We start from the raw sequence: 20,811 nt of genomic DNA on the forward strand, positions 1-20,811 counted from the left end.
TGAGAGTACCATGGTGAAGATGGTTGTGAGAGTAGCTTGTAAGCAGTAAACTAAATGCGAACTGAGATCGATTGGTTCTGCTTATCTTTGCACTGGGCACCTCCACGGACATAATCTCTTTATTCTATTGAGAAAAATTTTTTATTGAGAAAAATTATTTCTCCTAATTTGTATAAATAGAAGAGGAAACATGAATAAAATATCTTTAATAATTATTCTTATCTTATATTATTTTCTTCGGTTAACATCATGTAATGTTGTTTCCTCGCACTCATCCAGCTCCATGTCGATCATCTGAGATACAGGTTTTGGAGGAAGCATAGCCTCGAGAGTTTTGCACTGATCTGGTGTCAGTGAATCCGGGAAGTCCACCGCAATGTGGATGTAGAGCTTCCCCTCATGAAGGGTCTCCGGTACATTGGCATTCCCTCATCATTTGTTGCCTTGAATTGATCTACATCCATAGCGATATGTCATTGATTTAAAGCCTGGAATGAGCATATTAAACTTTTGAACAGGCTAGTTTAAATTTCATACGGGACTTCACAGCTTCACCAGTGTTCGACTTGATGAATAGTTTAGTTGCCTGTTATCTAAATGGGTTAAAACGAACTGGAAGCCACAGAGAGCTTTAGTAAGGGATAATGTGTGCTACTAAAAGATATCGCCTCCCTTTCTCTTGAACTTTGGAAGATCCTTCTGCTGCAGCACAAACACTATCTCCGGTAACCGTGCCAGGCTACAACACACATGAGCACGCAATCTAGGTTAGCACATCAAGAACAACAAGAAACTAGACATAATTATGCATGGATTAATGTTTTTCAGAACATACCGCCTCATCTGTTGTCACTCATCATAAATAAATAAATTTATTTATTTATTTATTTCTTCTTGCAATGACAAGAAGAAGGCAACATTTCCAAGTTTTCACTCATCATTCCTACACCATAAAGCAGTCAGATTGCTGCATTTTGAGGAGTAAGCGATACTATCTTGGTATGTGGTTATTAGACTAGAATAAGCTATTATTTTGAATAATTTATTTAAAGCATCCTCAGTAATTGTAGCCTTAATCTGCTCAGCCAACTTGGATTCTGACAATCCCCAGTTGTAAATACAATGTTTCTATTCCAGCTTTCTAGAGAGTAATATTAATATTCAAGGGGAATGAGAGAAGGGCAAAAAAAAAATTCGGAGAAATTTACTGCAAGAAATTATGAACAATTATCATGTACCAAAAAAAATTGATTCAACGTAAGAAATTATGAACAATTATCATGTACCAGAAAAATTATGTATTTAATCTAGAAGATATAATGTCTGTTCAACATCTCATATGATAACTTTGCTTCTCATCAAAGTAAAAAATAAGAGGAAAATTGAAAAGATAACAAAGTATGTAGCTGGTAATGATAAGAACATGATTAAATGCATACACATAATGTATTTATATCATTGATTCTCTGCACACAATTGAGATACGAGCTCAACAACTCCTCTCATGGATGCATCATTCTGCGAAAAATGAACTCTTTAAAAGCATAGAAGTATATGATAATTGAGCGAAAGAAAACAATTGCATGTGTTGGTCAAAATTTGTCTCACCAGGTATACAACGTCAAATGCATCAAGGTAACTTTTGAAGGACATCTCTATATTATTATTCCTGACAAGAAAAAGAAATTAATAAAAAAACGTATAAACTATATACAAATAACATATAGAATATGCCTTGTAACCTTCCTAATTTTTAAGTTCTTGCTTATTTATTAGTTTGGTTAGTCAGGTAATTGCAAATTATATATGGAAGTAGCACCTGTAATTGCAAATTAATTGTCCATCAAATCACAGAACAGTTGACATACTTGAGAACACCAAATAAGATACTCAATGAAAAAATATATATACATCGAATTTTGCATGAAAATTATACATGAATGAATGAGTTCATTACTTGATAGTATCTAAAAAGTAACTTACAGAAATCCAACTGCTATCTGGTTTTCATAACTCAGACCATCAGACATGCCCAGATCGCCAACATGATCTCCAAGAAGTAACACATTAGTTCTTTGCGTCATCAAGACACTATCAGGATTATATCCATTAGGATACCTGAATTTGTCATGAATAGGAGTAGCCATATCCAATGCATGCTCATTCTTGTTTAGCACATGAATTGTCTTTCCTGAGATTGGAATAATTGCAGCAAAGCAGGACAGACCGAGGATTAGAAAATGAAGAATAAAACTCATCAACAAAATTGTATAAAGGGTGAGTATGGGTTTTGTTTCCGGTAATAAGATCAAAGAATTGCCATGCCAAGTAACACATGTAAGAAAATGGATACACAGTACATCAAACCATGTCGAGAATGCTAACAAATGGCCAGACCCTTTTTTTGGCTGCCCTGGGTTGCATAAGAACTTGCCAATTGACACAACATGAAATCGTATCGTGGCAGAATGACAACAACATCCGTGTGCCATGAAATGGCAATCCTTAATAAGACCATAGATTCATCTTGGATTTACTTTTTCCTATTCTTATGCCAATTTAATTGAAAAGACAGATAAAGTCGTTGGTAACTTCTAAAACAATTCACAATCTATTTTGCAATTTATGTATATAAGCTTTCTCATGATTAATACCATATGCTTATCAAGATTTAGCTTCTCAATGGAAGCAAAACGTCCATCTAGGACATTACGTCTTTGTTGTTGTTGTTGTTGTTGTTATTGTATCAAGCTTTAACCTAATATTTTCAAGTATACTTAGTTTTAGAATTACTTGATCAGTATCTTTGGCCCTTTTAAATTTCTGACCTTGTAACTTGAATTACCAATTGAGAGGAAAGGTCCAACTGCAAATAAGACACGAACAAGCAAAAGGATTCAATACACATGCATAGACAAAGTTTTAGGCTATGACATTTATATTACAAAAAGCAAAACCATATGATATAGTGAAGTGAACATGCACAGACAAAGTTTTAGGCTATGACATTTATGTTCAAAAAAGCAAAACCATATGACATAAGGAATGCAGACTTGTAAACTGTTTAAGATAAGGTGAAACAAAAAGGCACAAAACTTACCTTTAAAGGCAACAAGGCAGCCTTTTTCATCAAAAACCATTCTGTTGGAAACAACTTTGACATTCTTGAAAGATCTATGTAGTTTCTGCCTAAAAACCTAATAAATTATTTTTAAAAATTTTAATAAGGAAAAAATTTCTGCATTGCAATGTGGTTCATAAACTAATAAGAGCATAGAAATTCCACTCAATCAGAACCTCTTCAATGATGTCTGCAAGGCCTGCGGAAAAGACAAGGACAGGCACATCTAGTTCCTGCACAATGAGCAAAAGAGTTTATTTAGTTACTCTTACGAGGACCCAGCATGAATCTTCATTTGTTTTATTTAGTGAACTATGAAAATTTGTGCGAAAACTTAGCAGCAGATACCGAAAGGAAAAGTCCAATTTTACCAGCAGAGCGTCTCCCCAACCTGTGAGCCCACAAGTAAGCTCAAGTTTCTCACAGCCATGTGAGATGAGTGTTTTTGGAAGGGTATTTGGAACAAATAACATTAGCTTTTTTTATCTTGATCACCTACTTGCTTGTGGATGGAGGCAGCATGACACTTTTGAGAGTGAGCCATGGAAGCCATACAAAGGTAAATAGAGCAATTCTTCTTCTTTTTCTTTTCCTTCTCATGGGTCTGGCAAAACCTTACTTGCTAGTTAGACTTAGGCAGTTTACGTTCCAAATCTGCTTCCTATCCTTCTCTATCAACACCAAGATGGCAGGTCCGTCCCTATTATCAAAGGTATCTGACAATTGGAAAAGTGACAGCCAACTAATACCCAAGAATTCCAAGATGAAGGAGATCTAACAGCTGTGAAGCCTAGTCTACTTTCTCCTCTGTTCTTTTCAATTTTGTTTACCTCCTATTCTTTACTTTCCCTGTCCTCATGTGCTCCTTTTTCTCTCCAGGAGGAGGGACCCAGGCAGCAATCTCCTGCATCCCCTAAAATAGGCAGGATAAAGAAGGGTTCTAAACAAAGGGACCAGGATGCACAGTAATCAATGAGGCAAACTTATTATAGTATGGGCCACAGATAGGATAAGACAAGAGACCGGGTTACTCAGATTTTTTAAGCTCTTCAATGATAGCAACTGCCAATCCAATTAGAGCACTGGTTGAATTCTAAATACCTGGTATTCATGGCAAAACCAAGACTCACACTATAAGACTTGAAAGGAGCAAATCTCTGTGTTACTTAACAATAGCCAATTTACAAGAAAAACAGATCTAGTTGCCAAAATTGTAGTTCAGAGGATAGATAAATTAATTCCATGCTCATATCTGTGGTGGCTGAAATTGTGTTAAACATATCAGTGTTACAGTAACTAAGTGTCTATAGTACTAATTAAATCTCAATGATATTAGCTATCATACGAGTATAATTCTTTTTCCGCTTCAGAAGGATATTATGATTTATAGTACACATTCTCGAGTCTAGTATAATGGCAATTGCTGATGTGGCATAGGCAGTAAGATCTCTTTTTTTCAAACTACACAGCCAACAAAACATGCCATCAATCTATAAAAGAAAATAAAGAACCCAAAGGAGCTCCTTTAGAAAACTTGCAAGGAAACCTTTTCAACACCACAGTGGCTGTTATAGAAGTTTATGAGTGATGCAGAACACGCCTTGTTGTACGTCTAAGCCCACAACTTTCAACAAGTACAAGAAACTAGAGAAACTACAACATAAAAATCCTACACAAATGCTATAAGGGTAGCTTAAAATAATAAAATCAACTCAATAGTTATGTATTATAGACCATTTATGAATTAAAAATTAAAACTTTAAGCAGCCATTTAGCCCACTCAACCATTGATGAAAAAAACAGTATATTGATGAAATCTTCTTAGAATTGAACATATGATCAATATTTATACAACCAAAGAATGTTTTGTGCACAAGTAATTAGTCTGCACAATCTACATATAAACTAAGTGCAACCAGAAGATCAAGATATTGAACAAGTAGTCTGCACAATGTACAAATAGAAGGCAACCAGAAGATCAATACAAGTGGGCTACTATTTCACATCCATCCAGTCTAAACTGTATCAACTATTTTAAACTAGCCATTCCAAAAGTCTCTTTTGTGGAGAAAGTGTTGACAGATCAGTTGATGAACATGATAAACAAAGATTTTCCATTACACAAGATTAATTTCTGAAAATCTGCCCTTCCATATTTCATATCTAATAAAGTGCCCTTGTTCAAAGATAAGAAACATCCCCATTAGGAGGTCTCTTCCTTTTTTCTGTGCTTTTATGTGTATGATGTGTGTGGGTGATGATTCGGTTGTGGGGTAAGGGGTTGCAAATATCAAATATCTGAGTAGTTTGAGCACCTAAAACACATTTAATCAATTTAATATATTTAGGAAATCTATTATTAGCATGCAACATCCACCAAATAAACTTGTAATATTGCTTTTGATGTCTATCAGTATTGACATGATGACAGGTTTGCTCTTTTTAGGAGGAACATTATGATATAAGGCGGACGTTCTACAACAGCCCAGAAGATACAAACTGTACTAGTTCTATGATATCCTAGAACGTTGTACCAATCATGATCATTCTACAGTGAGTTCCACAGCTCACGTACTGCTTAACTGCACGAACAGACCAAACATCACGGGATCTGTGAAATATTAGACCAACCTTAGTTATATGAGATTCTAGGTGCATATGGCCACTTGGAAAATTTGATCTTCAACAAGATCATAGCCAATTTCTTAACAAGCAACCATTTGAAAGAATAAAATGAGTCGAATGCTAGCTTTAGGATAGAGGATACTTCACGTGTTGTGAGTGATTACAAATAAAGAAAGCTGGCTGGCATTAAAGTCTGGTGTAATGGAAGCTACTCTGCTGCCAATATCTATTGCATAATGCATAAACATGTATATTGGAATATGGAAATATGCATGCCACATGTCACTATTTAAGATGAATAACAAAAAAATACACATTGATAACAATCTACTACTTGAAAAAAATAGTGGTGAGGTAATATGAATGATCAAATTGTAATCTTTAAGCACCAACACAGCTAACTTTTAGAGAACAGTCCAAATATTTGTAAAATTGGTTTGTAATCTTCCAAATATTCTATGCTGCCCTTGGCAAGGTGCCTAGACAATAGAAAATATCCTTTAGCTGGACCTATATTAAACACAATAGTTTCTGCTAGCTCCTAATCGTGATGACTAGTTCAAATAGTAGTACTATTTATTTCATACCCATTAAAACTAATGCCCTTTATTAAGTTGAAGTCTATGGTAACTACCTTAAATATAAGTCATGGGAACGAAAGGCTGATAGAAGCAGTGACCACATAAAAACCTAGAATTGAGGATCAAATAAATGAAAAAATGATTATGAAGAAACTTTCTTCCGAGCACCAGTTATAAAACCTTTCTAATTTGTCAAGCAAATTATTTTCTTATCTATATCTTCTTTAAGAAATAGTCTCAGATTGTATTCAAGCCATCTAAAAGTGGTCCTGTACATGGAGTTATTAACAGGGTGATCTTATAGTGACGTCATATGAGAATCAATATTGATCATATTCCTTAGTGGAAGTATATGCATGTCGTGCTTACCGAAAAAGTATTTATTGCTTAAATCATCAAAAATACCAGCTTATGATGCTTTAACTTGCCATTCCAAGACCGCTAAGATACTGATAAACCAGGTGCAACCTATCTATATAGCTTGGTATCATTAAAATAAATAAATAAATACCAACCAGTACCAACAAATAGGTAGGATCAATGTATTTCCTGAATTGTCATTATAAATAACTGATTTATATAGGTTGGCCCAATCAGTATTCCTCTTCTAAAGCAACCTTAAAATTTTCATTATATATTTTCTAAATAACCAATAATTGCAAGTGATTTTTATAGAACTAAAGTTCTATGATACTATAAATTTATTTTATATTTCATGAATAAAATGCTTTACTATTTGATTCTGACCTCGCCACTACAAAGTTATCCATACTATCTCTCTCCTCATGTCCTAGCAATCAGGATATGGAAAAATGAATCATAAACAATGACAAGCTCCCAAAAAAACTTGTTTAATGCTAATTAGGTAAACTGACATATCCCAAAGGTCATATGCAAACTCCATACCTCCAATAACTCAAACAGCTCAACAACACCATCTCTAAAAGCAATTGTAGCCTCAGAGACAGATTTCTTTATTGCATCAAAGGAAAGGCCTCCCTCGATTAGAAGACCATGTGTCTTCTCCCACCTGCAGGTTCAAAGAACATCAAGTTTCAAAGTTGCAGGATATGAAATCTTAGGTGCCTGTGCACTTAACCAACTCAAATGTTATTTGTTAATTAAAAATGAGTAAATAAGTAATACAGTTAAAGGTACACCACATGGCAGGAACTTGTCTACGTAGAAGCAAATAATAAATTTATGACTTTTTGGTATGGTCAAGGTTCGCTGTACCGTACCGTACCGACGTTTCGACCTGGACTCGGTATGGTATGGTACCGGTGTATCAGACGGTACATTAGGGCATACCGAGCAGTACGCCCTGTTGTACCGAATATTTTTTTTATTTTCATACTGTAGCAGTGCTACAGTATAGTACTGTAGTGGTACTGGACGGTCCGCGTACCGATAACCTGTCGGACCGGTATGTACCGCCCGGTACGGGTGGTACACTTTGGTACGACAGACCTTGGGTATGGTATCTTAGTACTTAAGAAATTTAATAAACAGCAGATCCACATAATTGAAGTGGCCAAAGAAGGACTAAGTAATGGTTTTTCCATCATTACTAAATGAAACATTCAAGTCCGGTAATCCATAAAAACTTTCTTCCTAGTATCAAGTATCAACTATGAACTATCAGGCTAGAAATGGAAACAAAGTCATTATAATAAGTGGTGCATTATGTGTTTAGGATGGCCTGTGTGGGCTATGACATTAGTTATTATATGAGCACCATCCACCCCAGAAGTGCACCTGCTGTTTGCTTTCTTTTGGGGGCTTAGCATGCATGATTTCAGCTCCTGGCTAACATGCTGGTAGGTCAAGATGGAGGCTTTCCTCAAGCTACCATCTTTGTCCCGGTAATTTCATCTTAACATAACTTTTTTTCACCTTCAGACTTGGCATACCTACAACCTATAGATTAATCAATTAATGAATCGATGTGATATTGCTAGAGTATGATTTATGAAATGCTTGGCCAATTAGACATGTATTATGATGATCCATCAATTTAGAATCTTCAAGTCAAATCCATGTATGTCAAGACTCGTTGGTGCTTCTGGATACTTGCATGATCCCTTTCTGAAACTGAATAAATATACCAACCTGAAACAGTAAAAAGTTGCTTAACTAATTAGTTCTGGGAGGTTTGGTTCCTACGATATGGGAACTCATAACAGTTATTGCAAATTCAAGGTTTTATCATAAAAGTCATATGTGTAGGGTCCCAAGTTCTTTCTTACGAGCTTGGAGTTCACATATGGATGTGATACCCCTTTTACTAGGAATCCAAAATATTGGCATGCTTCATGAAAGCCAGACGATCATGGTTTAAAATTTTGGGAAAACACAAGCCAAAGAACTCATGAATTATAATTTGCTCCCCTTAAGACTAAGCTTTCATGTTATAAACAAAATAGTCAATCTGCTAAAGTATCACCAACTTGACTGCCATGATTTGTTGCTATTATGTTTTACTTGCATATGTAAAGTCCATGATGAATTTCATGTACTTTTGTTAGTTTTGACCTAGTCATACTTGTTTTCAAATTTGTAGTTAGGATATTAAGATTCATGTGCTTGCTTTCATTGAGCAAGGATAACAGACTATGTTTCATGACTATATTTCAGACTAATGTATAAGAATATCTAAGGGTAATAGCTGCTAACCAATATGAAAAGACTTGCCCTTGGTACATTTACGACCAAAAAATGTGAGTCTGCACAGGCAAAGAATCAATCATGGCCAACATTGTAAACCAAAGACATTCTGAGGCATCTACAATAGAAAACAGATAGTGTAGAAAAAATAAGCTAAAGAAATTATCAACCAATGATAACTGCGTTTCAAGCTCCCAATGTAGGCCAACACCATATTAACAAGATGTGACCAAACAAGAAATTTTCGGAAGCAAGGACATCCACATACCATTCTTCCATCAGTTTCGTTTTCTCCTTGATGGGAATGGTTGGCGAGATCTCCAAGGGATGATAGTATTCATACAGCGCCTGCCTCTTGGCATCATACTCCACGTTCCCCTGCTGTAGCAATCCATTGCTAGCTAACCACAACAAAAGCCAGGAAAACCTAATCAGAACCGACACCATGTCCACGTACTAAATCAGAGGAAGGGAGCCATGCAACCGACTCTGCCCACGGCGGCCATCAATCCAATACCTCGTGAGCGTGCCGTCAAAATCGGCAATCACCTAAAAGTTACAAGTAATGGGCAATAGATCAAACAATGAGATTGCATTAACAAGGGAGAATAGAGGACAAACGATCAGGCTTCTCGCCTGGAGTTTAGTCGGGCCGGCGCTCCGAATTGCGGTCTTCCTCTTCTCCAGCGACTCCGGGTCTCGAACGGCGACACCCGGGGGCGACGTGGTCGTTGAATCCATCGAACCTCTACAGGATCGCGGAGTTCTCGGACGGAAGCACTGGAATGCAGGGGAAGAGACGGTTGTGGGAGGAAAGCGAGGAGGGCGATGGAGGCGGCGCCTGCGAGACTGGTGGCGTGGTGGATGCGGCAGAGTCCTCCGTGCCTCAGTAAGATGGCGCGGTGAATGCACCCCCCCGGGCTTCGATGTTGTGCGATTCTTAATTACTTAGCATATTAGCTAAATAAGGGAAAATTCATTACGTAAAATTCCTAATTACTTAATATTTAAAAATAATAATAAAATAATTAACTTAAATTAAATAACGTCTAATGGTCTGCATAAACTTTGAACTCAAGACCTATCACTTGTATAATAATATATAAAACAATTCTAATGTCTCACTAGAGACCTAAGTATTAATTACTTTTTAATCTTTAAATATATTTATTATATGAATGTTAAAAAGTTTTTTTATAGATTTATTATTTTTGTCTTATAGATTTTACCATTTCTAGGAAATGATTGATAAGGGACAACTTGAACCTTCCAAAAAGATTGACACGTGGGCACCTCCACCTCAAACACCAATTGCGACATGTATTCACGTAAGGAGATGACAGTTATAATAGTTTAACATATTGTTAAGTCACATCAATAAAAATTATGCCATCGTGACAAGGTGGTTGAGCCACGTTAGCTATTGTTGTACCACATGAACAAACATTGTGTCACCTTGGTAGTTTGTTAAGCCATTATCAATCGACATTATGCCACCTCAACTACTTTTAACCACTCAAAACCACCTGCGACTACAAGAAGATGACACTCGCTAATGTGGCTTAACAAATTGCCAAGGTGGGACAACATTTGCTGATGTGGCTTAATCGCCTGCCCAAGTGGCACAACGTCCACTAACATAACTCAAACACTTGCTAAATAATGTGCAGGCCCATTATGAGGTGGGACAACATTTATTTATGTGGCTTAATAATATGTTAAATTATCGTAATTGTTTAAATCTAGATTTAAAATAATTGATGGGCGAATTTAAACTCCCACAACGATGCAAGATAAGAGACAATGATAAGTCCACCGAAGGTAAAGGTAAAACAATCCTTTCATGGGACCAAGGACATTCTAAGAGAATTTTCTAAAATTAAAATGTTATACAAGAAATTCTCAAACTTCGAGTAATTAGCATCAAGTTGTTTATTTTCTTTGCCTTCTTTGTTGATAGAGAAGACAATAACAATAATGAATTGTTTCATGTAAGCAAATAGCAAATTTACCGACACACGCATTAGTAACACATAAGAACTACAACTATATTCGATAATTTCTATTTTTTTTCTTGAAAGATCAAACAATATCAATCAGAAAACATATGACTAAAGGAAAGATGCAATCCTGGATGATATCAGTGAGCATTCGGAAGTCAAAAGGATGCGCATGCAAAGGCTGTGAATGGCCTGCAGTTGCAAATCAGAGTTTTGCTCCATGAGTACCATGGTGAAGATGGTTTTGAGAGTAATTCGTAAGTAGTAACCTAATGCAAACCAAGGTCAATTAGTTATGCTTATTGCTGAGCGCACTGCACTCTCTGGGCACCTCCATGGACATCATCATCATCCTCCTCATATGCCTCCTGAGCCTGAGCTTGCTTCCTCCGCATCTCCTCCTCCATGTTAACATCATGTACTGTTGTTTCCTCACACTCATCCAGCTCCATGTCGGTCATCTGAGACGCAGGTTTTGGAGGAAGCACAGCCTCAAGAGCTTTGCACTGATCTGGTGTCAGTGAATCCGGGAAGTCCACCGTAAAGTGGATGTAGAGCTTCCCCCTCATGAAGGGCCTCTGGTACATTGGCATGCCCTCGTCATTTATTGCCTTGAATTGATCTACATCGATAGCAATATGTCATTGATTTAAAGCCTGGACTGAGAATATTAAATTTTTGAACAAGCTAATTTAAGTTTCATACCGGGCTTCACAACTTCACCAGGGTTCAACTTGATGAGTAGTTGCCTGTTATCTAAATGGGTCAAAACAAACTGGAAGCCACAGAGAGCTTCAGTAAGGGATAATGTGTGCTCGTAAAAGATATCATCTCCCTTTCTCTTGTACTTTGGATGATCCTTCTGTTGCAGTACAAACACAATATCTCCGGTAACCGTATCAGGCTGCAACACACAAGCACACAATCTAGGTTAGTACATCAAGAACAACAAGAAACTAGACATAATTATGTGTACCCCAACTTAGTTCTTATGGATTAGTGTTTTCCATAACATACCGCCTCATCTGCCTCTCCAGGGAACGAAATCTTCTGGCCGTTCTGCATTCCTTTCTCAACTATAACCTCCAGCACTTTCTTCTCCTGAACAACCTTCTCACCTTTACATTGCGGGCAGCGATCTTTGTCATTAATCATCTCCCCTGTCCCCTTGCACTCATTGCAAGGGTGCTGCATTTGCTGGATCATGCCAGGCCCTAGCTGACGAATTGTGACCTTCATGCCCGAACCTTGACAACCAGAGCACTTCATTGAAGCACCGGACTTAGAACCCTTCCTGTAAAAGTATTGAGAGATTACGGAACATTCAGCGCATATACAGCATACCGACAGAGGCAGACAACACACCCCTTGCACTTTTGGCAGATAACATTCCGTGAAAGAGAGAGTTTCTTTGAAGTCCCATTGTACAGATCCTCTAAAGACACCTTAAGAGGATGGATCACGTCCTCCCCCCTCCTTTGCCTTCGTCCCCGACTGCTTCCACCTCCTGTCCATGGCAGGTAACACTACTACTTAGGAGGAAGTGAGGAACTGATAATTTTAAATCATTATGCTAATCCTGGTGGCACAATATTATGTTAACAGTTGGAAAACACACACTAGAGTGCACAGCTTTACCTCCAAAGGTGCTTCCACCGAAGAATGACTCGAAGATATCAAACGGGTTGTGGCCACCTCCACCGCTGCCCATTCCCTCCTTGAGGGCATCCTCCCCATACTGATCGTAGATTTCACGCTTCTCAGGGTCACTTAGAACCTCATAAGCCTGGGCCAATTCCTTGAACTGTAAAGGGAAACCATAACATTTTTGTTATAACCATCTCCAAGACAAGAGAAATAGATCATGATTCATGATTGCCTAACAAATTATATCACAAACCTTTCATACATCTTAACGAAAAATAGGCAGCATATAATAAGACATCAATGAGTTAAACTAAGAACATTTCAACCAAGCAAACAATCTCAACTCTCCACATCATCTAGAACCAATCTCATCCCTAAAATTGAGAGAAAAAAGTTTTGATGACTTCAAACATTTGAATAGATATTTTTAGCTATTTTCCCGGCTCTCCACATACACAAGTATTACAGTGCATATTATTGCCAAAAGAGAGATTTACACTCAATTTTCGGATCTATACACCACTAAGTATGATCTATATTTCCACTCAATTTTCGGGTATATACACCATTAAGTATGATCTACCATATACTTTCAGAATCAGATCCAAGTCAAAAGCACACTGATCATAAACCAGCAAACACACCAAAGAAACATGTATAAGCAAGTGCTGAAAGATCAGTACATAAAGACAAAAAAACTGACCTTTCTACCACAAGATACCAACTGACCGAAGAAAAGTCTACCTAATGGCAAAAGTAGGTAAAACAATGAGCAAACGCTAAAGATGCATCCAAAAGCTAAAGATAAACGACGGAAGACGGTCTTCCTAACACAAATCGTTGATCGGGACATTAATTTCACCTGTTCAACGACAGATCAACGCAACAAGATGCCGACAAGCAAGGATTTCCTCACCTTTTCGGGGTCGCCGCCCTTATCGGGGTGGTTCTTGATGGCGGCCTTGCGATACGCCTTTTTCAGATCCTCCTGCGACGCGTTCTTCGACACTCCGAGGATCTCATAGTACCGCGTGTTGTCGCTCTTCTTGGGCGCCCTCCCGAACATCTTTTCGGCGAAACCCTAGTCAGTCAGTCTATCCGAGATCGCAAGCGGAACCGCGAGATCGGTACCTCAGTGTTGCCCAAGCGTGAATCGGTTCCAGAACGACGCAACCCGATCTGCTGAATGGAGATACGATCGAGGGAGGGAGGGAGGAGGAAATAAGAGGCGGAAAACGCAAAAGGTAGGGTGGGTGGGCTGGAAGAAGGCTCTGGAAGCTGATTCCCCGAATTGTTCCAGAGGCAATCTGGATCGTCAGATCGAAGATGGGCGGTCGAGATGGGGAGTTCTCGTTGTTTTCCGTGGACCTTTTTGCATGCCACAATGGGAATGGAAGCAAAAGCCAAGGCAAAGAAGTGTTTATTTTCTTGAAGTGTTTTTCCCCCTTCGAAGTGTTTTCTTGGAAGTGTTATCGAAATATAGCAAAAGTCAAGGAAAGTGTTTTTCAAATTTACCAAGTTAAATAAAATGATAAATGCTATCGAAATATAAGGAGGCATCTATTTGTTTTTCTTTTCATTTGAGTTAATTTATGTGGATGTTCTGAGCCAACATTATAATTAGTGTTATCTGTGTCCTTAAATCATTATTAATATATATATATATATATATATATAATAGTATTTTTATTATGTTATAGTGTTTTTCTATTGTTGTTAAAAATACTACAGCACATTGTAAAAATATTATAAACATAATAATTTTATAAAATTCTATAAAAATATTATATTATAATTTTTTATATGATTAAAAACACATTCATTTTATGGAAAGATACATAAAAAATTAAAAATATATTTTATATATTAGGCAAACAAGTTGAGTGCTATTAGAATCGTTTTCCTAAAAATAATAAAAAAAATAAATAATTTTAATATATATATATATAGTGAATAATATTGTTTTCTTTTAAGTTATCGAAAAATAATTATTTTAATTTATTTATTATAATATGCATTTAATGATTGTAACATGTGTTGATGTTCACCCACTATTTGTTATCATTGTGAAGAACAAAGAAAATAAATCAATGCTACGCCTGATGTAATTGGCGTTTGTTATAAATATCTTAATTAGTGTTTATTGCAAGACTAATTCAAAATTATTATGAGATAGTTGCTTGGTGCTAAAGAATGAGTTGGGATGCCCTTAATTAATCATCAATATCTTTTCCCTCAATTACTCTATTGGTTTGGCATCCTCCGATTGGACTAACTAATGTCAATTTGCTTTAATGACAAACGTAGCATCATGATCGGATGTTTCATCTATTATTTCGTGGATGGCATGCGGCATGTCGGGATTGATTTATTGTCACTTTATTGGTGTCGATGATACCGTGCCATTCCTCTGCAATCTCAATTGTCCATTATTATTTGTCACTGTCTAAAAAATATGTGAGAAAATGAACATATGAATGTTTTTTTTTTCTTTTTAGTTTTTTAGTTCCTTGTAACGCAAATATTAGATATGTTATTGTTTTACTGTTGTTGACCGAAGAGTCAATATAACCTCGTTCTATCTCGAATATATGGAGCTGTCAAAAAAATCCACGTAGGTCACGTGGATATGATTGGAGCAGAAAGCTAAGGTGGAAGGTGAACTCTCGAGATGTTGTTGGTTTACTGTGATCGATTTGTGATCGTCTCGAGGTATAGTTTATTTAATGATTGAAGCTCAACGGTTATCTCAAGGAGCGCCTTAGTCTTATTTGGAAGCGCTCAGCGTCGTCTCGTGCTCCTTATATGCATTAAGATCATGCACGGTCAGTGTCGAGACAAATATCTTGACCCGACTCCTTTGATCATTAAGCCAGTAGAATAGGTGAATAAGGCCTTATAGAACTCAGAAGAGTTTATATTGAGCTTGCTTGCCCCATCTAGTTTCGAAGACTAACATATATACCTGATTAGTCAATGGTGGGCGGTTGATTGCTCATTATCCCCGGAGCCCTTCCTATTGTCATGGGCTCATTTATATCGAGACTAGTAAACACAGTCTTCTTGATGATTGCATCAAAGGAAAGATGGATGGGGTGCATCATCGATCGGGGCAAGAGTACGTTTGAAACCAACATGAGATGGGGCTCGGTGTCGGGTGGTTGGAGAGGAGAGCTACGTCACGCGGTCTAGGATTAATGTTTTCTGTGATTATACATACGAGCCCTTTTGAAATCATGGCCGAGGCAACTGGTTATTGGAGACCGGTGATGTGACCGAGGGAAGAACCAAGAGGGTGGGCGAAGGCTGTCGTGTGCGCGTATCGACCTTAGGTAGCAGTCCATAACAAAGCGAGTCATTCATATGCAATGCTTGTGTTATTGCTTTCGCTATTGGAATATATATATTTTTTCGTTTACAACACAAACATCCATTGCTTATGATGCTACTCATCCTCCAATCACATGTGCCGTATGTGTAAGATGAGTGGTTGAATGCCATTTAATTTTATTCCCTCGATTCAACTATTACACGACGTGCATAGGACTCGAAGTTGAGGTAATTTTATTTCTTCCAATAAATTATCTTAATTGGGTGATAGGTATTTGAACTTATTATTTGGATTCTATTCATACTATTCATAATCCTTTTTATTATTCATATTTTTTAATAATAAAATAATATTTACTATCCACACATCTTTTAATTTTATTTTTACCCTCATTTTTTTTTTCTTTTTAGTCCTTTGTCACAATCCGCATGCACACCACCCTATTATTATTGGCTCTTCCAACTGCCTAGAGAGTTTACAAAGGCTCAGAATGATATCTTTTAGGTTAATGCAACTATAATATTTTTTGACTCATTATAAAATATACATAATTTTTTTAAAAAAATTAAATAATAATAATAAATATCAAATTTTATTTTTGATATCCTTCTCTTTAATTTTTAGTTCGTCTTATTTTATAATCTGTCTTTTTCTTTTGTTATTTTACATCATCTTCAATTGAGAGGACGAGAAAAAAAATATAGATAAATAATAAAAAGATTTATATTAAAATTAAATTATAAATTAAGAGTATGTATTTATTTATAAAAACAACATAAAAAATATTTAATTTTTTTAACATGAGATTCTAAATAATAAGGAGATTAACAATAGTAATATCCTAAATTGTTCTAGTATCATGATAAGAAATTTAACTATCTTATGACCATTATAATCACGTTTAGCTCCTTTTTCATTAAATCATTATTTTTTTACCTTTGGGGTGTGTCATCAATCCGAGCATGATGACTATGACCTTTTTGTATGAAGATTTATTTTCAGAAGTTACTAGGCTATTTTACTTAATTCATTATTTATTAGAGAGAGTTATTGTTAGGATCGAGAGCACTAAGAGGGGGGGGGGGGTGAATTAGTGCAGCGGAAATCTTACAGCGATTTTAAAAACGAAAGCTGCGTTCGTCCGATAAAAAACGATTTCGATATAAAAGCAGAATCACAGTGCAGTTTGCGTCTAAGCGTAGTTTTGCGTCTAAGCGCAGTTTGCGTCTAAACACAGTTTGCGTCTAAGCATAGTTTGCGTCTAAGCGCAGTTTGCGTCTAAACTCAGTTTTACGTCCAAACGCAGTTTTACGTCTAAACGCAGTTTTACGTCTAAACGCAGTTTTACGTCTAAACGTAATTTTACGTCTAAATGTAGTTTTGCGTCTAAAAGCAGTTTTGAACCTTGAAAAGCGTTTTACGTAGAAAACAATTCGCAGTTATAAATGGAATCCGAATGTAAGCGTAAACTGCAGTGTGAAGATCGTACGAAAACACGATTTACGTTTGAATGCAGATTCTGAAAGATCAGAGCTTAGAAACTCGTTCGTAAAGGCGCAGAGGGCAGTAGCAATGTAGGAGGTTTGCAGTAATGATAAAGTGCTCAAGGTAAAAGCAAACCAGAGATTTAGAGTGGTTCGGTCAGTCTTGACCTACTCCACTTTTGGCTTCCTCCTCCGACGAGGTCACCGACATCAACTAGCTGCCTTCCTTCAATGGGCGAAGGCTAACTACCCTTTTACAGTTTCTCTCCTTTTGACAGGCTCAGGAGACAACCTTTACAGATCCTTTCTCTCCTCTCTTTACAACTCAAGACTTGAAGAACAGAAGGAGGAGAACTTTAGGACTTTACACAAATTTGAACTCTTAGAATCACTGAAAAGATCAAGAATTCGGTGTGGATCTGTATCTTTTCAGTGCTGAATGGGTGGGGTATTTATAGGCCCCATCCCAGTTCAAATTTGGAGCTCAAAACGATCAAATCGATCAAATCCCAGAATTCCGGGATCAGGCGGTTGCACCTCTCGACTGGAGAGGTTGCACCGCCTGGCAGAGCTCGGAGACTGAGCCCAGGCGGTTGCACCTCTCTGTCAGAGGCGGTTGCACCGCCTGAGTCTGGCTCGAAGACAGAGCCCCCGGCGGTGCCACCTCTTGACTGAGGCGGTTGCACCGCTCTGCCAGAGCTCGAAGACCGAGCTCAGGCGGTGCTACCTCTCTGTCAGGGCAGTTCCACCGCCCAGTCTAGCTCGAAGACCGAGCTCTGGGCGGTTGCACCGCTTGGCTGGGGCGGTTGCACCACCCAGTCTCGTAGCCCTGGCGGTTGCACCTCCTGGCCTAGGCGGTTGCACCGCTTGGTGCAATCAGGGTCCGAATGGTTCGCTCCATTCGACCCAATTTGAATCTTTTCAGGGGCCCAATTGCCCCAAGATTAAGCTAATGGGATCACCTCCCATTTTCAAGCTTAATCATCGTGCTAACTACGATTAACTCTAAGACAACTTCTGCAGCTATGCTCCGATGCGTCAATCGCTTCTTCCGGCGAGTTTCCGGCGAACTTCCGTCGATCATCCGATAAACCCTCGGTGATCCTTCTGCGGACATCCGGCATACTCCTGGACTTTGTGACGATCCACTTGGCGAGTTCCGACGAGCTTCGCTTGGCAAGCTTCTGGACTTCTCGGATCTGTTCTCGTTGAACCTCCGACGACCGTCCGAACTTCCGTCGAACTCTCGAACTCCCAACGTGATCATGATCTTGACTCCGGCGCAACACCTGCTGCTTGTCTTACTCTCATCGTAGTTAATCCTGCACAACAAATCAAAACTTCGATCGAGACAATTAATCCTAAGCAATTAACCAAGTTGTCCGACATGTCATTGGTCCCTCGACGCTTCGTCCGATTCTTCGGCGCATCGTCCTCTTCTGCAGCCTATTGCCCAATCGGCCAGTTGACTCCGCAACTCCGATATCCTTGGCACAATACCCGCTCTTCTTGGCCCGATGCCCGAGTCCACGGCCCGAAGCCTTCTGTCGATACGTCGACCGATCCACCGGCCCGACGTCCAATCTTCTGACATGTTCCTTCGGCACAACATGATTTTCCTGCTTTAATTGTCTCATCCTGATCGAAGCATCCTGCGTTACTCAAAACGCAGATTAAATCATAAACATATATCAAGTAGTTTCATCATCAAAATACGAGATTCAACAGTTATGTCGCAACATTATATAATGCCCTTGTAAGGAGTTGAGTCATCGTTTATCCTAAAAACTTAAGTTCTAAAAAATAGCTTAATATTATTGTTACACTGAGATAGTTGATTGTTGAGTCAGTTCAACTTGGTTCAACGTCAAAAGTGCAAGTCCTTCCTCGAGAGTTGACGTGGAAAATTATTGTGGAGAGTTGGCGTGAGGTGTGGGCATAAAAAGCTGCTATGGAGAGATGGTTGGCCAGGAGCTGGCATGAGCAGCCGACATAGAGAATTGGCGTGCGGAGATAGCATAGAGAGCTGGTTGGAGACGAGTTAGCACGAGGAGCCAATGTAAATAGCTGGCATGGGGAACCGACGTAAAGAGTTAGCGTGGATAGTTGGCCGGCAGTGAGTTGATATGGAGTCAACGTAGATAGCTAGCGTGGAGAGCTTCCTACCTATGAAGGGAGCAAAGATGGACCATCTTGCTCGCGAGGAAGTCATCTCCTAACTCTTCCTCAACTGCATTGGGGATCCTGCACGACAGGTCGATGCCTGTAGAAGGTCCCGATATGACCCCTTGTTTAAGTTAAAGAGATGAAAAATGAGTGAATTAACTGTATTAAGGAGAGTATAGTGTTTGCTCGCTTGTCTCTGTTTGGTTTGGGGCTTGATTTTTATAGATGAGAGAATGAAGATCAGTGATGGTCCCCAATACACTACTCATCATGTGCTATTAATGGAGGTGGCTTATCGATGCGTTGTCTCAAGGTCAGAGTCGACATTGGGCCATTGGGATGACATTCTCTATCGCTTGGAGTTAGATAGAGAGTGATCCCTTTTTTAGTCATTTAAAAGGGGAGGTGTGAGGAAGGCGAACTATGCCACTAACAGTGATTTAAAAAGCGTTAAGTACCAAAGGGCGCTAAGGTCCAAAAACGCTCTATACCAAGGTCCAAAAGGCGCTAAGTAGAAAAGGTGAACTATGCCACGAGCGAAGCGAGACGCTAAAATATAAAAATATATAATATAATAAATAATATAATTATTTTTAAATAAAAAATACTATTAAATTAAGAAAATCAGGTACAAAAATCATAATAAAAAATAAATCATAAGAGTATTTTTATATATTTTTAAAATAAAAATAGTATTTAAATAAATAAAAATTAAAATAGTATTAAACTAAAAAAATATTATTAATCTAATAAATAAAAAATACTATTATTAATATATAATTAGTAGTATACTGTTAATAATATAGTGAGAAGAGTGTGAGAAGACCGAGACTACTGAGGCAATGACAACAGTAGTAGACGATAGCCGTAGTTAGAGCGAGAGCGACGACAGTAGTGACGAGCAGCGATTGTGGCAGCGACGAGCAGTCGACGAGTAGCGATTGTGATAGTAGCGACGAGCAGCAATGATGGCAGCGACAGTAGAGAGCAGCAACAACAACATAGAAGAAATATCGACGACAAAATCGCGAGTGTTAGGGAAGTTAAGGAAATCGCGAGAAAGAGTCTGATATCAGTGATTTAGTTGATTCAATTGAACCAACTAAAGCACCAAAGACCAACCAAACCTAAAATTTGGTTTGATCGTCTGGTTTAACCCAGGCACTCGCCCGAAGCGCCCAGCGCCTAT

At 38.1% G+C, this 20,811-nt stretch overlaps 2 protein-coding genes across 2 annotated transcripts; both read right to left on the bottom strand.

Moving 5' to 3' along the window:
* Positions 1-1,283: 1,283 nt before the first annotated feature.
* On the bottom strand, positions 1,284-9,937 carry LOC103982962 (uncharacterized). Its single transcript, XM_009400070.3, has 9 exons — positions 9,631-9,937; positions 9,483-9,543; positions 9,263-9,395; positions 7,234-7,357; positions 3,298-3,354; positions 3,101-3,197; positions 1,984-2,191; positions 1,609-1,669; positions 1,284-1,518 (listed from the first exon to the last, which is right to left on the bottom strand). Exons 1-9 carry the CDS (start codon positions 9,733-9,735, stop codon positions 1,456-1,458), a joined length of 909 nt encoding a protein of 302 aa, XP_009398345.2. The 5' UTR covers positions 9,736-9,937; the 3' UTR covers positions 1,284-1,455.
* Positions 9,938-11,021: 1,084 nt separating this feature from the next.
* Positions 11,022-13,913, bottom strand: LOC135637238 (dnaJ protein homolog 2-like). The gene is made up of 7 exons (XM_065149815.1): positions 13,773-13,913; positions 13,558-13,707; positions 12,633-12,798; positions 12,360-12,501; positions 12,012-12,288; positions 11,700-11,898; positions 11,022-11,616 (listed from the first exon to the last, which is right to left on the bottom strand). The coding sequence occupies exons 2-7, from the start codon at positions 13,705-13,707 to the stop codon at positions 11,294-11,296; spliced, it is 1,257 nt and encodes a 418-aa protein (XP_065005887.1). The 5' UTR covers positions 13,773-13,913; the 3' UTR covers positions 11,022-11,293.
* Positions 13,914-20,811: the final 6,898 nt, after the last annotated feature.

This window comes from Musa acuminata, chromosome BXJ3-4 (genome assembly GCF_036884655.1).
Source record: "Musa acuminata AAA Group cultivar baxijiao chromosome BXJ3-4, Cavendish_Baxijiao_AAA, whole genome shotgun sequence".
Taxonomy (NCBI): domain Eukaryota; kingdom Viridiplantae; phylum Streptophyta; class Magnoliopsida; order Zingiberales; family Musaceae; genus Musa; species Musa acuminata.